This window comes from Pogona vitticeps, chromosome 4 (genome assembly GCF_051106095.1).
Source record: "Pogona vitticeps strain Pit_001003342236 chromosome 4, PviZW2.1, whole genome shotgun sequence".
Lineage (NCBI taxonomy): Eukaryota > Metazoa > Chordata > Lepidosauria > Squamata > Agamidae > Pogona > Pogona vitticeps.
Window position 1 is genome coordinate 34,448,580 of NC_135786.1, and position 18,033 is coordinate 34,466,612.

At 40.6% G+C, this 18,033-nt stretch overlaps 1 protein-coding gene across 13 annotated transcripts in view; it reads right to left on the reverse strand.

Annotated features, from left to right (window-relative positions):
• The window catches only part of TOX2 (TOX high mobility group box family member 2), a 294,760-nt gene that overhangs the window by 1,301 nt on the left and 275,426 nt on the right, over window positions 1-18,033 (reverse strand). For 9 of the 13 annotated variants that reach the window (XM_078393253.1, XM_072997026.2, XM_078393248.1 and 6 more), the window contains 2 exons: window positions 12,708-13,118; window positions 9,323-9,453 (listed from right to left, as the gene is read on the reverse strand). In XM_078393253.1, coding sequence (XP_078249379.1) covers window positions 9,323-9,453; window positions 12,708-13,118 — 542 coding nt within the window. The remainder of the gene's footprint in view (window positions 1-9,322; window positions 9,454-12,707; window positions 13,119-18,033) is intronic. The other 4 variants (XM_020782392.3, XM_020782386.3, XM_078393254.1 and 1 more) reach the window with 1 other exon arrangement.

The following is an 18,033-nucleotide window of genomic DNA, read 5'->3' on the forward strand; positions in this document are numbered from 1 at the left end:
CCCAGCCCACTTGGTAACACTACTAAGATAAGATCAGAAGAAAAGACTTTCTGGACCAGACAAAGGCCCATCTAGTCCAACACTCTGTTTCCACAGTGGTCAAACAGATCCTTAGGGGGACCCATAACCAGGGAATAGGTCCAAAAGCAGCATTCCACTCCTGTTCCCAGCAGCTGGTAGTCAGGAACACAGCTGATAGGGGAGATCTCTCAACATCATGACTGACAGACATAATGATGTGCTGAGAACACCTTTCCATGTCTATAATGGTTATTTTCATTACCCGTTATTGGTTTTAATAGATGTCTTATACTGTATCATTCAAAGTGTGTTGCATTGTATTTTTTAAATATTACTAATCATCCTTGGCATTCCAGTTGAACTATTTAAAATCTTGAAACATCATGCTGTTAAGGTGCTACATTCAATATACCAGCAAGTTTGGAAAACTCAACAGTGGCCAGAGGATTGGAAAAGATCAGTCTACATCCTAATCCCAAAGAAAGGCAGTGCCAAAGAATGCTCCAACTACCGTACAATTGCACTCATTTCCCACTTTAGCAAGGTTATGCTCAAAATCCTGCAAGGTAGGCTTCAGAAGTATGTGGACCGAGAACTCCCAGAAGTACAAGCTGGATTCTGAAGAGGCAGAGGAACTAGAGACCAAATTGCTAACTTGCGCTGGATTATGGAGAAAGCCAGAGAGTTCCAGAAAAATATTTACTTCTGCTTCATTGACTATGCAAAAGCCTTTGACTGTGTGGACCACAGCAAACTATGGCAAGTTCTTAAAGAAATGGGAGTGCCTGACCACCTTATCTGTCTCCTGAGAAACCTATATGTGGGACAGGAAGCAACAGTTAGAACTGGTCATGGAACAACTGATTGGTTCAAAATTGGGGAAAGGAGTACGACAAGGCTGCATATTGTCCCCAAGCTTATTTAACTTATATGCAGAATACATCATGCAGAAGGCTGGACTGGAAGAAACCCAAGCCGGAATTAAGATTGCCGGAAGAAATATCAACAACCTCCGATATGCAGATGATACCACTCTGATGGCAGAAAGTGAGGAGGAATTAAAGAACCTTGTAATGAGAGTGAAAGAGGAGAGTGCAAAAAACGGTCTGAAACTCAACATCAAAAAAAACTAAGATCATGGCCACTGGTCCCATCACCTCCTGGGAAATAGAAGGGGAAGACATGGAGGCAGTGACAGATTTTATTTTCCTGGGTTTTGGAAGAGAAAACTTTTTAAAAGTTGCAAAGTTGCATTCTCAAAGAAAAGAGGCAGGTTTGCGCTATTCCGATCTGGCTTATACTCTTTACCCTTGATTGACCCTCTTTGAAGGGCACTTGGAAAGCTTCCATAGGCTGCTACAACAGGAGTGTTATCTGGCATCTTAGACATTTATCCTGGCTTCTTTGCTACTAGTTAAAGAAGGGCTGATAGAGGAGAGGCAATGAAAGACTGCACCATTTTGACTTGACAAAATCTTATGCAGGTGTCATGCTAAAAAAAAACCTGCTACAAGCATGCATCAAAAGCCCTCCTCCATTTCTAAAGCAGTAGGTAGGAAGGAATACAGAACAAATCCTTCTGCACATGATTTCTGCTGCAGGCAATAAATGTTCACTCATAAAAGCCTTGCCACATCAGACCCTGCAACACTACATCTTGTATAATGGCTACATGGAGGTGTTTCAGTTCATAAAAAGATTGTGCGGCCTCCCAGTGGGAAATCTTGAAAAGTGAAGATGTCTATGATGCTTCCAAATAAAAAGATGCCATTATCCCATTTTCTAAAGTAACTCAATAGCTCACGGCATTATTTTTCAATTTTGAGAGTTGGGTGGCATTGGTCTCAAATGGACTGATGGCTGACTAGATAACAGCAGATTTTGTTTAAGTTTGGATTGCCCCAATCATTCACAATGGACTATGGTTCTGGAATTGTTAAATACCCTACAACCACCACATTATAGTCCTCTAGATGTCCCCCCCCCAAATAGACTGTGATATTATAAGGCAGGTCAGCTCAGAGCAAATAGTTGAGGGAGAATAGAGGCTAGAAGAAAGCAAGCGATCAGATATTTCAAGAAGATCTCAGCTCCCCTCAACTGTTTGGCCTCTTTTCCCTAGATAAATACATCTTATTGCCACCCCTCCCATCCACCGACTTCTTTTATGAGTGACGGAAGCAGACCCAAAGTCTGCTGAATTGTGCCCTGAGGATTTAAAAGAGAAATCTGAAAACACAGAGCTGGAACAATGAGATCTGACTGAAGCACTCTGTTAATTTGGGGGGAAAAAGAGTCAGCATTGTATTATATCCCTCAAACTGGCCTCTTATTATTCTCTTATCTGTAGTTTTTATAATCTGTATTTAAGATGTTCTGTCTTCCTACCCTCGGCAAAGATTTAATACCAGCATGAAGTAGTGAGTTCTTCAAGTACCAAAACTTCATTAATTTTACAAACTACTCTCTCAAACACATTACGGGCATTACTATAAATAATTGAATCTAAACTAAGTGTGTATGTTGTGTTTTATCTTTGCTTTTTTATAGTGTTTGTTCACTTACACAAGTGATTTGGAAGATAGAATAATTTGGAATGCATCTTCCAGTCTCCAACAAGAATTAGTGTAGTCTGTTTTTGTTTGGATGAACTGACTATATGCAAGTCAGCAGGTCTGGATTATTTGTTCTACAGACTAATGGCCTTTTGGGCTACTTATTCCAGAAAGAACCCATGACCACTCCGGACTAAAAGGTTGAAATAACACAGCCTAAATTACAATTTGTTTGATGACAATGCCCAAAGAGCAGGTCATACACAGTGGCAAGGCAGAGTAAATAGTAATTAACTCTGAGGGATATGAGCAACTGACAATTATTCAATAGCTTCATGTTTGAGAAACAGGGAGAAAAATCAAAACAAAGCAGGAGCTTTGAAATAAGAAAAGCTCAGCCACAGTTACCACAATTATAGTGGATCATGCCATCCTAAAACAACAGAGGAAAAATTAATGGCCTGTTTCTAAAATCTGTCATTCTGTTACTACTACTGCTATGACCACAGCAGCAACAACACCTTTTTGCAAACCATCCATATTAGTCCACCTCTCATTGTATAACTCTGCAATGTAGTTGGCACACGGATTTCAGGCTTAGAAAAAGATAATAATAGATAGGGATGCTGACTTACATTTATGTAGTTCTAGAAATTCTAATGCTTAAACAAAGTCATGCAGTGATAAATCATGCAGAACCAAATCCAACCCCATCCAGCAATCTACAGCATATACATGATATTGGAGTAGACCACAAAGCACAGCAAATATGCTTTCTGCTCTGAGCAGTAACAGGAGGCATCACAGTATGCAGAAGGCAACAAATATTTCACATGAGACAAAAATAAAATTGAAAATGACAAAGACTAACATGGAATAGCTCAGAACCACAAGGAAGAGAACATCAAGTATGCCCATGAAACCACTGAGATGATCCTACAGCTGCAACAGAAATCAATTTCCAAATTCCTGTCTGGGTATGTTGGAGCCATCATGAGTTTCCCTATGTTGTTAGCAAGTATTTTTATTATAGCACACATGTGAAAACATATATGGTTCCACCTCAAACAATGTGGCTACAGTGGACACTATATATGTACACAGTGTGTATGTATGTGCTGAAAACATGTAACATGTAACATTGATTTGCTGAAATCAATAATCGTAAAGGGCCCAGTCAATCATCGGAACCCCTTCTTATAATTTCTGTTGGATTTAGGCTATGTCACATGTTACACAGCAGGAAATTCAGATATGGCAACAACTGAACATAGGGTAGCAAAACATATTAACCATGGCTTGTTATATATGTATTTGTATGAAACAATTGCTTCATCTATTGTACACTTAAAAGAAGGTGTATCTAAAAACACACAAAATGTGATGTCACCTTTAGCAGCTTTTAAAACAAACCCTGAACAAATATATGTTATTCTGCAACAAAACAAGGCAAGAACCATAATTAGGAAGAAGGTGGAGATTACTGTCCTTAGCAAGGTAACAGAGTCTAAACAACAGCAAACAACAGTATTTGAAGCTTTCTAGCAATAGGCACCTGAACAGGCAAAGACAATTTACCTTTGAATTACATTACTGGTGCCAGTCACACACGACACAGGTTATAGTCAAAGTCCTATTGAATAATTATCTCTGTTGAAGGGAAACATTAGTTGTATCTGCTTCTTGGTACCGATTAATGAGTTCTTACTTGGATTTTTGGATAACCCACCAGACTGGCACATACTAGAAAATCCAAGTGGGGATGATGAGTTACACCAATTGCTTTCTGCAGGTCTCAACTGCATGATAAGATGTTGGCCCATCTTGGTTAAACAGAAGGTGTACTGTTTCTGATGTTTTACATTCAACGGAAGCATGGGCAACCATCAAATATTATAAGAAAATTTTGGACAAGGATAATCCAATAATGGCATTTGAGGCAGACCATCAGAGATTGTTAAATAGGCCTGGAGCCACAATTATTTCTGTATTTCTGTATTTATTTGTATTTCATTAGTACCAAGTGCTGTTTTGGCAAGTAAAGTAGGACACATATACACACACATTCCCTCATGCAACTATCTTCCCACTCACTAGTATTTATTTGATGTGGAATATCAGCTACATAAATTATAATCTGCTATAATGATTTTCTGCCATTCTCAACATAATCTGCATGGTTCAAATATGATTTTCCAGGAATATGAGATAAAAGCATGAAATCTGACATTTTACTGTGACAAAGGCATGAAATATGAGAGCTTTGATCATGAATGGCACAGGGTATCAGGCACACAAAACAATGTCTTTACGGAATGTTAATGTGCTTGTTTTGATTTCTTAAGACTTCCCACCTAGCTGCTACATTCATGTTTGATTAGGGTATTCTGACATTTTTCAGTATTTCAATATGCTGCAACCATGCAATTATATATTAGCTATATCTTTGTTTTATATTAAGCTACATAATGAAGCTGAGTTTGAGAAAGGCTTCTAATACACACTACCCCCCAGACCAAACCTTTATCTAAGACCTCCTTGAAGACACATGTATGAGACCTATAATTCAATAATTGTGTGCCATCAAGTCAATTCTGACTTATGGCAACCTATCCAGAGTTTTCTAGGTAGAGAGTACTCAGAAGTGGTTTCCCATTCCCTTCTTCCTGGGGTATCCTGGGACTGTGTAGCCTGCTCTTCTCCCTGAAGGCACAGTGGGGAATCAAACATCCAACTTCTGGCTCCACAGCTAGATACCTAACTCTCTGAGTTATCCAGGCAGCTAATAAAATGAGTCCTATATGCAAGTATTTAAAAACTCTTTTACCACAGACAGAATCACATATAAGAAAATGTTATGACACGTAGCAAAAATGGCAACTAAGTCCCATATGCTAGTAAGTTCTCAAAATTCCTTCCGACGGCAAAATGTTATATATTCTAAAGCAAATTCTGCAAGGCAGATATTTCAAAAGGAATATATACAACCATGACATTCATGAGCTACACAAACTCATCAAGGCTTAAAAACTGCATCTGTTACAAACTAATGCAGATCTTCGAACACTGGTTATATACACAGTACTATATATAGAGGGAGGGGAAGAAGGAGGCACCATAAAAGACCCACTCTGGCCCAGACCTTTCTATATTCATTCTTTATATAATGGAGGGGAGTGATGAACTTTGTTGGAGTAGAATGGCCATGTCTTGGAAAAATCAAATCTTTACCCCATTTCCTGTTGTCTACTTCCCCACTTTTTTTAAATAATGCAAAAGTTAGATACATAGTCCAGTAGTGCAATTGAGAAGGCACACCTATAAACACTTAAAAGGAAAGAAAAACAAAGGCAGGCCAATCTGCTGGAGTGGATGTCAGACCAGAGTAGTGGAAGATCAACCTTGTTAATTTGTGCCTGTCCATGTAGGTGCTTGTGCGTCTATACACATACACACATAGTGACATGATGAGTTCTTTTTACCGGAAACACTAGCTGATGTTTTTAATTTGTATTTCTAGTAAATGCAAAACAATACTATATTTCTAGATGTAATTAAAATGGTATGAAAGTAGGGGGGAGGAGGATATATCACAGGCAATACACCAATTGGTCATTTAGATACTCCCACAAGTATCTTTCATATGGCTCGCAAGGTCAAAGTAGATAGAGGGGATGCTGTCATGTGTAATTATTTATTTTACTTTTTTTGAAAAAAAGCTGCATTGGAAGCAAGATCAGACTGAAAAACAATGTTGAAGAATGCCCAGGTGCCAGTATCTCAATGTGAATTGCAAAGAGCTGTTGATTGCCCTGTAGCAAAAAATAGGTGAGCACCAAGAAACAGTTCTACAGTGAGAGAAGAATCTGAAGAAGAATATGAAAGTCAGGGAAAGGGTTAAGCATCTCAGTGCCTTTTCCATTATCTGATCTTCCTTCAGCACACATGCACCATATGCCCACTTTAAACAGATACAACAATTTATTACTCATACTTAGGGAGGCATTTTATGTTTTACAATTATTTCATGATGTTATAGGACTGGAGGGAGGGAGGGAGGGACACACAGACAGACAGATAAATAAACATCCGTGGCAGATTATATGTGTTGTGTGCAGGAAGTTGCATCTTTAGTAGAAAAAAAGAGGGTCCAGTGAGAGATGATGAGACCCAAGAAACTTGTGGCTAGTCAGAGAATCCAAGGCTAAGTTAGATGGATCTTTGCAACTTATTATCTGACAAATGTACCGGGCAACAAACCAAAAACTCACTGGCAAGTTTGCCTTGCCATTTCCTTCGGGCTTCAGGTGGGCTGGACCTTTTTTATTTTTAACACACTGTGATAAATGTATATTTTACATTTAATTAGCTGACATTTAATTAAATGTCAATTAAATGTGCATGCCTCATCCTACCAGCCCCCACATGTATAATTTCCAAAAAATAAAAAATGGGGAAATGTCACATTTAGGAACTCTTTTTTTCTTTTCTCTTTTGCATTATTTAAAGGGGAAACATGGATTAGAAATAAAGCATTGGCCAGAATCCTATTGGTCATTTATGCTGGCACAAGTGCAACAGTGTAAACTGCAGCAGCAAAATGCCACTAATTAACAAGCTATCACTTGTATCCTACATTGTGTGCCGGAAACGTTGTGAAAGAATCTTTGCTTTTGGTCTACAATGTTGCCTAATTATTAAAGAAATCCACACTACAGTGCTGCCTCACTTAACGGGCGCTCCGTTTTACAACGAAATCGCATAATGATGAAGTTTTTGTGATCGCAAAAGTGATCGCAAAACAGTGTTTCCTATGGGGGAATTTCACTTTGTGATGATTGGTTCCCTGCTTTTGGAACCGATTCTCGCAAAACGACGATTTTCCTACAGCTGATCAGCGGTTTCAAAATGGCTGCTGGGTAAAAAAAATGGCCACCCGCTGTTTTCTGGGACGGATTCCTTGCTACACAGGCAGCGAAAATGGCCGCGCTATGGAGGATCTTTGCTGGACGGTGAGTTTCAAGCCCATAGGAATGCATTAATCGGGTTTTAATGCGTTTCTATGGGCTTTTAAATTTCGCTTTACAATGTTTTCATTCTACAGCGATTTCGCTGGAACGAATTAACATTGTAATGTGAGGCACCACTGTATATAGAAATAGATGAGCCTTAGCAAGACAGTCAATGCTTTACATTGGGACCTCTGATGGCATAATGAATGGGCATGCAGAAAAAAAATTGTATCTCATGTACATTAAACTTGGAATCTTAGGCAATGGTGAGAAAAAAACATGGCAAAGTACAGAAAGAAAACTGAAGCTAAAGCAAATTATTAGCTCCAATATTAGTTCAAAAATTCTCTAGGAACAATTAGAAGGCAGGCAAGCAAAAACTAGACATAGCTTAATCATGGCAGAGGAAATCTTTCCAATCCTCCTTCTTAATGCGATAGGTTGAAAAATAGTTCCAGACTAATTGCCACTTATAGTTAACAGAAATTATGGCAGGCTATAAGCAGATGCAAAATCAAAGGCCCCTAACATTCAGATAAGTTATTTGATCACCCACTATTTCCAAATGAATCCTTCATGATTAATCTACAACACTCAAGGTTGCCTTAAGCACAGAATTATATACAGCAGTGGTCCCCAACCTTGGGCCTCCAGATGTTCTTGGACTTCAACTCCCAGAAATCCTGGCCAGCAGAGGTGGTGGTGAAGGCTTCTGGGAGTTGTAGTTCAACAACATCTGGAGGCCCAACGTTGAGGACCACTGATATACAGTACTCACATGGAGGATTCTGACCATGATACATTGTCTGTAAGTACAAACACAGTGGCCAAAATCTATGGCATACTTATGCCTGAAGAAGGCAGGCAGTGTAACACAAAAAGGCTTCTTGCTGGCAGTTAACAAGTCCCTGCTTGGATTTTCAGGCAGGTGACAGCCCACCAGACTGCTTGCCTGAAAATCCAGCTGGAAAATTTTTAATAAGCAGCATGAAGCCACTGCAGGATACGCAGTTTGTTTTCCGCAGGGGTAAACTACGCAACAGGATTTTTGCTAAGGTGGGAACTGGGCTACCATAGGTATTGACCAAGAGCAGATCTTGATTTTTTTCCTCTTTTGAACTATAGTTGTCAGAATCCCCTAGGCTCCATGAATAATGTCCCTGGCAAATACTTCTGATTACACAGTTTATCCAGTTTGAAATATACAGCTGCTGTTCATGTGATGAGACAGGCTCCACACATGGAGACTGAGAAGGTAAGGACTAACAGGTGAGTAAAAAATGGGGCAAAGTAACAGGTACAGATTAGCCCGTCCTGTTTGCCTTCCTCCCGGCCCCTTCTTTTCACTTAGTATCAGTAACTGGGCTTCTCTCCAGGGTTGGACATGCAGCAAGGTAACACAGATCACTTCTGTGAGCTACAAAAGGAGCAAAGGCAACTAAAGGCAAATAATGAGCTTTTGTCAAATCAAAATTGGTCTTTTAAAAGTCTGAATACCCATGCAATTGTTTTGGGAACAAGATAGCTTTATTTCTCATAGAGCAAATGCACCAAATAAAAACACACTCATGTCCAAAACAAGCATAAATGTTTTTGGAACATGGTGTTTTGATTACCTCATTATTCTTTCTTCCTGACCTTATACAACAAATTACTGTGTCCCTGACTGTACAAATAAATGCAGTTCAGATGGTCCTGTAAGCAAAGGACAGTTTTTTTGTTTTGTCTACTAGCCTGCAGTGGTTAATCCCACACTCTCTGCTGGGGTAATCGTTGTCCCAATCTGAATTTCCTGGAGGATTCGATGCGGCAGGTGATCGCGGCCCAACACTATTCTGAAACTCAGATGAAATATGTGAAAAGTCCTGAGTGTGAAAGACAAGAAGAGAAAGGAGGGGGGAGTTAAATTTCTGGATATAAGCAAAATTGCTTGGTTTTCACCTGTAATCATTTGAAGAAACATCAAAATATAGCAAAATCTCATTGAGTATAACATATATACCTAAAGAGCCAGCAATATGGGTTTTGAATATGTGATCAAGACCTTTATTTAAGCAGGGTCCAAACAGAAATAGCCAACACCTTATTGGTTTTGTCCAGAAATCCATTATTTGCTTTCTTTTTATTTTAGGACATTCTGTTTTTGAAAAACTTCATTCTCTGTTTATTTATGGTCCATAATATACATACTGATTAATACTTTCACCTCTGTCTGACTTTTGTTTTTGTACTCATAGTCACCATCCCCACAAGAAAAAAAAACACATGTTTCTCACTGCCCCAATACACTGAAGAGTCAAATGTAAGGTGATACCTGTAAGCACTGTTTCTTCCTGTCACTTTTTGACAGATCAAAAAGAAAAGAAAAAAGCCTGCAAGAGGGCTGTTGTAGATGCTGGGCCATGTCTGTGTATGCCTTAATTATAATTCTAATTATGATCAAATGTTCAGTACATTGCAGCCAGGGAAATAACAGATGTGGGTAGGCATAAGTTCAATCAACAAGTTCTACAGAAATTTAGTTTTAAAAATAATTTGAGCCAATGATGCCAAAACGGCACTTCAGAAGCAATAGTTCTGAATCCACTTACTCCACCGTAATCCCTGGGGTGGCCCATGTCTCCCTGCTGTCTGAGGCAAGAAGGAAACTTCTGTGGTGGAACCACAACACTAACAAGGAATCTTCTTCCTTTGTGGCACATCTGTGTGTCTGGTTTGCTTTTGACTGTAGAAGGAGGTACCGCCACAGATTGAGAGCTTTGCCTGAATTTCCTCTGGGTCTATGGGGTAGTGGTGGTGGGAAAGGTCAGACAAAGAGAAGCACCTATTCTAAAGCTAGAAACAGCTCACAGCAGCAGGTTATGATTTGATCTTCCTCCTCCAAAGACCAATGACCTGGAAAATGTCTTATTTTTCTCTAAGGGCTGAGGCAACATGCTTTTAAAACCTCCAGCTTTTTTCATCCCTGTCAAGCTAACTGTATGCTTTACAGCCAAGCCAGTCACACATTTACTTTCTTTAGCCCCATCTAACCAGAAACCTTTGCCTGTGTGGATTTAGAAGGGAGGTTGAGAAATTCCCTCTCCCTATGCAATGAAGAATTTGTCACTTGGCTGAAATTAAATACTGTATATATATATATAGCAAGAACTGAAGAAGTTAGGTGTAACCCACCAATCCACCCATCCTTTCTATCTTCTTCCTGTAGGTCTTCAATCTTAGAATTTCAGTCTCAGAGAAAGGGCCAGCAGAAAGCAATCCTCTTGAGTTATGTACATTATTTCAGCTCTTTAAGAGAGGCTGAAAAACCCTGGTCTTAACCACTTAACATTTGGAAAATGTTGCTCCATCAGCTCCTCCCGCCCCCAAAAATGTGCTTAGGGCAGAGATGTATGTGTAGGCTAGACTCTCCTCTATTGACAAACACAGAGGTAACCTTCACACACCCACAAGTATACACACACACTTCCTGACAGAAGCAGGCATCCCACCCCTGTATAACCATAATGATAATGATGATGACCAATAGAATTTTGGCTTTGCTGAGAGATTTGCTGAGGGTAGTATAGATATCTAATAAATAAATAAGTTATAATTGGCACTAGGTAAAGGTAAAGGTTCCCCTTGACATTTAGTCCAGTCATGTCTGACTCTAGGGCGCGGTGCTCATCCCCATTTCCAAGCTGTAGAGCCAGCGTTTGTTGAAGACAATTTTCATGGTCATGTGGCCAGCATGACTAGACATGGAACGCCGTTACCTTCCCACCATGGTGGTACCTATTTATCTACTCGCATTTATATGCTTTCAAACTGCTAGGTTAGCAGGAGCTGGGACAAGCGATGGCAGCTCACTCCATCGCGTGGATTTGATCTTACGACTGTTGGTCTTCTGACCTTGCAGCACAGAGGCTTCTGCAGTTTAACCCGCAGTGTCACCACTTCCCTTTTTTTGCTATTTTATAAGGTCACCTAAAAAGTCTGAACTTGAATCTCTGAAGTAAAACCCTCTTAACCAGTGCATCACCCTGGCTTTCTAGTTCTGGCCTTTGCCCAGCTTCTTTGTAAGGCAAAAGGTCCAAGCACATAAAGTAGGGGAACTTGTACAAATATTCACTTTGGCAGAATGAGAGATACATTTAAGACTCTGCTTTGATAAAGAAAAAAATTAATACATCCCATGAAATGCATTTGAACATTGATCACTCAGAATGTAAAGGTGAATCTATAAAGAATTTCCCAACACTTATGTGCTTTGTTCATGTATCTTATAGAAATGACATCAGCATAACTTTGATATGCTTCTATTGTATGTACTTTGATAGTTGGCACTGTTGACCTAAGAATCACAAAACTATTGCATAATGGTACAGTGAGAACATCTAATTCCAGACTTCCACCATACACAACAATGCAGCTCTTTTGGTCTTTTTCTCACAATGGTAAGGAAAAGAAATGGAAGAATAAATGGGAAAACATGAGAAGGTTTTCCAGCAGGAGGTGTTGCCATTTGAATCTCCTTTAATGAGAGAGTACAATTGTACAGTAAAAACCTTGTTTGGAAGCAACCAAACATCCTCTTTTGCTGCAGGTGCTTTGGAACCGCCTAGGATTCATGAGTCTATTTGTGGCAGTGAATAGGAATGTCTTCCAGAATGGAAAACATTTTATTGAGGGACTGAATGAAAGAAGAATTGCAGTTATGGGTTTATATGTCACCTGAAGAAGCAGTTGTTTCATGCACAAAGTAGATGTGATGCAAAAGATTTGCAGTCAGAAGGGAAATGGTGATTTGGGCAAAGGTGTTTAAGCCTCTTACTCCTAACATTAGATCGGCTTCCTCCTACAGAAAACTACCATTAGATTCATGGTGGTATATATGGTGGGGGTAGAGGGGATGGAATGAATTACGTTTCCATCCATTTTCTCTTCTCCTCCCCTAGCAGAGTCAAGAGCAGCTTTGTGGCAAGGGAGCATTTACATAAGGGTTGAACACTTTCTACCAAAGCACCAGCTCCCTAGTTCTCAAAGCATCCCAATTGTGATCTGTCTACTTTGACCACTTATGTGCAAAAGTGCACATGCACCATCAGATTTGCAGTTCAGAAGCCAAGCCACTCACCTGCTGGCCTGGTGGTGAAGAGTTCATTGGGGGCTGTACCTGTAGCGCCATTGAAGGAGACAAGATGGGTTGCTGTGAGACCTGCTGCATGCTGAGGGGTTGGTTGAGGATGGAGCCTTGCGGGTGGTGCAAAGACAGTTGCTGATGGAGAGGGGGGCTGATTTGGAAAGAAGGAGGTGGAGAGGCACTGATGCTGGGCAACATGGGCTTGGAACTGAGGGTCCTGGAGAGGCTGGGGTGAGGATGTCCACGGTAACTCTGCAGATCTGATGGGGACAAGAAGGAGCCCAAGCCAGGATAAGGCGATGAAGCCTGCGGTGGCATGGTGTACAAGGGCTGTTTGGGTGGGATCATTTTTGAAGGTTGGTTGGTTTGAGCACTTTTTGTCTCTGCTTGGTCAGCTGAGCTCTGCTGGGAGGGAAAAACATACACAGATGGCACACAAAAGAATTGCTGACATGACGCAAACACAACATGGCATTTGAATCACGCAGTTGCACACTGCGCTTGCTGTTTAAATCTTTGCACCCTTTTTCTGGAGGTTACAAGAAAAAGGAGACTCAAGAACACATTCTGAAATATACAATTTAATATGACTTGCTAGTGTTTGAATATCACAAATAGAATTTTTTTAAAACCCAGAAAGTAAAACACCATGTGGCATGAGAACATTTTTGTTGGATCTCTTCATCTGCAACATCATCTTTTCTTTATTTCTTACTATCAAGGAATACTTGTATACAATTTTATTAATAATAATGCCTCTTATTGCAAACCTGGTACAGTTCTAATGTGAAATCTATTCCTACTATTATCTGGTTGCCATCCATTTTCATTCTCATCTGCACAGAATAACTCTGCTAAATATCTACACTGCTGATGATTAGTTCAAAGCAGATCTTGGACATGCATTTTATAGAAGTTGTATAATCGAGATGTTTGGACATGTTAGACCCATGTCCTTTGTTTGGTTAGATACAAGAGCCCTGACATGCTGTGCTTCACATGGAGCAAGAGGATAACACATATTGTGGAAGAAGAGCCTGTCTTAAAGAAGCCCAGACAACAGACAGACCATTTCTCAAAATCTCTTGCTTTCTGCTCATTTTTGAAATGTCTAGCCTGGCTATCCTAGAGGGTGCTTTGTCACAACTGTCTAGCATGAGCATTTTGTTTCCCTAAATATCATTTTATTCTCTGCTGTAATCCTAAAACTGCAAATGTGACTACACAGTCAGTGAGGAAAGGACTGTCACTCTTGAATTGAACTTCTTAGCCACACTAGACACTGTTCCAAAACCTCCATTCAGAGCACGTTACCATAGTCTCTCGAGACTGAAGGATGCCTACAGACTACACAGAGATTTTACTGTTTGGTCCACTCTGGGGATGGTCTTTTTTGCTCCTTTACCCAGTGACCACACAACCTAAGTGCCAGCGTGAACCAAACCATCCCCAGAGTGTTCCTACCCCACACCTTTTTAGCTCCCTGTCAAGAGGCTACTCTTTCTTACGTGCAGATAAGATTGCTCTGTTTTGATTAAGATCCAGCACAAGTCATCGCTGGGATCAAAATAAGTTGATGGCTTGCTGCTTTCAATTTCTCATCTGCTTTCTATTTTCCAATAGCGTAGCCACTTTATGATACCAAAAAATTAAAAACTTCCTCAGCTCCTCTGTGGAGAGGGAGGTGGCAAAGTTTTTTTTTTTTTTACAGCAGCATTGATTCACTAAATCTTTTAAGAAAAAAATTAAAAATTTAAAACTTCCACATGGAAAGAGGAGGAGGAGAGAGGAACGGTCAAGGAAGGGAATTCTTATGTTGTTCTCTCTCTCTCTCTCTCTCTCTCTCTCTCTCCTTCTCTTTAAAGGGAGGCAGGCCAGCTAGGTCACTTGAGGTGTCTATGCCTTGTGAACACAAGGATCACAACCAAATGGCATACACACCTCCACATGACCTTAAGGGACCTTGTTTAGCCCAATCTAGCTTGCTCCAATTTAGTTATTTATCCCAGCCCTGAATAGATTCAGGACCTGGCATTATTTCCCATGGTAATGAGCGATGATGCAATTAATGCAAGATTACCAGCTTTAAAAAAGAAACATCAAAAGAAAGAAAAACACAAAAAATCCTGCATTTTGCTAGAAGTATGACATCTATATCTTTGCATGTAAGCTTACAAACAATATTTTGTGAACCTGTGGTTTAACTGGACTACTGGTACAAAATACAATTTATGTGAGGAGAGCATGCCTAGTACATGCTTTGTGTGCAGAATTCTCACAATCAATTCCTGCCAGCTGAAACAGAGGTGGGCAAGTTGTGGAATGCAGCTCTCCTCAGCTCTCCTATTTGGCTGTGCTGACTTAATCTGACAGGAGTTGCAACCCAACAAGTTATGGAGGTCAGCACTTTTCCCACAACTGATCAAAAATACCATGCAGCAAGAGATGCCTCTGTTTATGATCCTGGACAGCCATCTCAGTGAGGGTAGCCCCCCCCCCCTTACTAAGCTACACAAACTGCCATAAAGCAGCTCATTATGATTACTATTTTACCTAGGCTGCACTTTTAATCTATTAAATACTTTCACAGTTATCACCTTGATCATCTTCACAGCAAACCCAATAAGGTGTCTCGTGAGTGTCCTGTATTTTTAAACTGATTATTTTATAAAGAGAGGGACGATATTAAATGGCAATGGATTCCCACAGTCACCCAACAGGGATGTGACAGATTACCAGCTTGGAACTGAGGGAGGTCAAAACTCAAAGAAATTTCTGCTTAAATGCAATTGCTTGATAAATTAAAAAAAAGGGCAGAGAAAGAGACCTAACTGCTGATGGAGTTTGAAAAAGATGGTGGGTGTTAGGGATGAGGACCCAAGACACAGAATTTGCTGTCAACTCAGACTTAAATCACACTGGTGACTCGACTTGGGGTTGTTGGGTGACTCTTTATTCCATGACTCTGACTCAACTCGAAAACCAACCACCCTTCCCTTTTTTCTGGGGGAGGGGGAAAGCTTGCTTTTGGTAGGGACTCAGGCTTGGGGCTTACGACCAAGCACTGGGACTTGGGGCTCAGAACCAAAATCTTGCCAACATTCCTGGTGGGTGAATGGGAGAAATACAGAACCTTCTAACCCCCCCCCCCCTTTTTTTGGTCTGGGTTTATTGCTTCCCTATCCAAAGCCTTCCAAACGTTTTGTATTACCATCCCTGAACACTGGATGTGCTGGCTGGTGCAGATGGGGCATAGAGTCTAAAATGTTGGACTGCATCATGTTGGGGAAGATGCTATAGTTACTACAGGTGCAAAGTCCCAGAATGAGGGAGAGTTAAGACTGAATGATAATGTGTCAATGTACCCTAATTTCTATTGTTTCACCTGCTATGTTTTGTGGATTAATTCAAATGCAAGCAGTTTCTAATGTGAAAAATTACTTATTTATCTACCTAAGGCAACAGATAAGATTTTAAGGAATTTGCTTGTAAAGATAAGTGAAGGTGGAGGAGGAGTTGTGTTTGTCGTATGTGTCTGCGCACATGCTCTGAAAGACATCATTCTAGATTTATTAAAATAAGAAAGTTTCCTTTTAAAACTCACTCTTTTCTAAAAAAAAAACCCACAACAGTTATTATTGCTGTTCTGCTAAATGCAGCAAGATACTGTGCCGACGAATTATACACAGCATGAGTGGAATACCAATATCAAAATATCCAGCCTTAAATATATTCAGTGCAGTTATGAATCTTTTTAAACACTTAAACCAATGAAAGGGACTCAGATTATTTCCTTTTTGACCTTTTTGCCACAGCTCTTAACCTTCAAGTATGGCTCAGTTAACTCCCCAGGCAAGGTTCCTTAGTGCTCACTCCACATTATGAAGTGTGTGTTTACCTCAATTTTAATTATAGTGAAATTAAAATTATATAGGGTGGAGGCTTTTAAAAAAAATCCTCACAGTACTAATGTAAAAACTGTAGTCTCTGCTTGGCCATTTATTTGCATGGCTGACTTTGAGAAGTCAACGCATTTTCTGAGCTCTGTGCTTGCCAAATAGTTCCAGTCCAATTATGCCTACAGACACCTCTGCGTGAGTTTCATAATAACAGCCTCCTGATGGCAGCCTGCTTGCCAGGGAGCACGTCCAGATAAATGGTAACAGACCATGCCCACTTGATCACACGGTCTGTGCTGTAGTGGTCAGTTTGGAAGTGTGGATGCTCAACATGACAGCTACCCCTGCAGCAAGAACAGTCCGGAAATGCAGGCAGATGGATCAGGTGTGTTGAACACCTGGCACTCCAGATGTTTAGCCTTCAACTCCCTAAATCCTTAGCCTGGATTGTCAATGATAAAGGACTATAGATATTGTAGTCCAAAAGAAATAGTGCCAAAATTTCACCACCCTTGTCTATATCAACTAATGAGGAACAGATCTCTTGTAAAGTTAAGACTAGAGATGGGGATGACTCACCATTTTGGCGAGTCGTCCTGCTTTGAGAGTTGATGGCTCATGAAGCATGAAGCTGCCCCCATGAACCGACAAAGCACAAATTTATTCTTCGATTTGTGCGGGGCAGGGGGTTTACCAAATAAAAATCTGACTGTCCTTTGCAAAGATGGCAGCTGCGGCTTCATTTAGGGTAGGAAAGCTGCAGCTGCCATCTTTGCAAACAGCAGCCTGGACTCCCCTAAGGCAGGCTAAGGGAATCCAGGCTGCTCTTTGCAAAGATGGCAGCTGCAGCTTCCCTACCCTAAATGAAGCCTGTAGCCATCATCTTTGCAAAGGGTAGCCAGTGTCCCTTTCTATAGACCATGGCTGCAGAGGCCTGCTGGAGACAGCGGCAGCGATGACAGTGGGGGGCGTTGGTCGGGGTGGTGGTGTACAGCGGGGGTGGCAGGGGGCTAAGGTAGGGAGAGGAAGGGGTGGGAATAGGTTGTTGGAGAGGGTGGTTGCCTATCAGCTTGCCTATCAGCTGATTAGCAGGCCGGTTGGCAGAATGGGAAAGCCATAGGAAGAGAGGGAAGGCTTTATATGGGAGACGAATAAAAAGGGGGAAATATTTGTTCCTTCATATTTCTCTGGAAGCCACGAATATGAAGGGATGACTATTTAACAAATCAGCGATTTCTGATGAATATCGCAATCCATTTTTTAAATCATCCGCATGTCTAGTTCCGACTAACTGTCCATTCGATACCACACCATCTTCAATTACAACAGGGACAGCTGGGAAAATCCATTCTACGGGAGCTTGCCAGGTCTTAAGATGCTTAGGAGAAGCCACTTTCTGTGTTCCATCACCCTCACCGGCA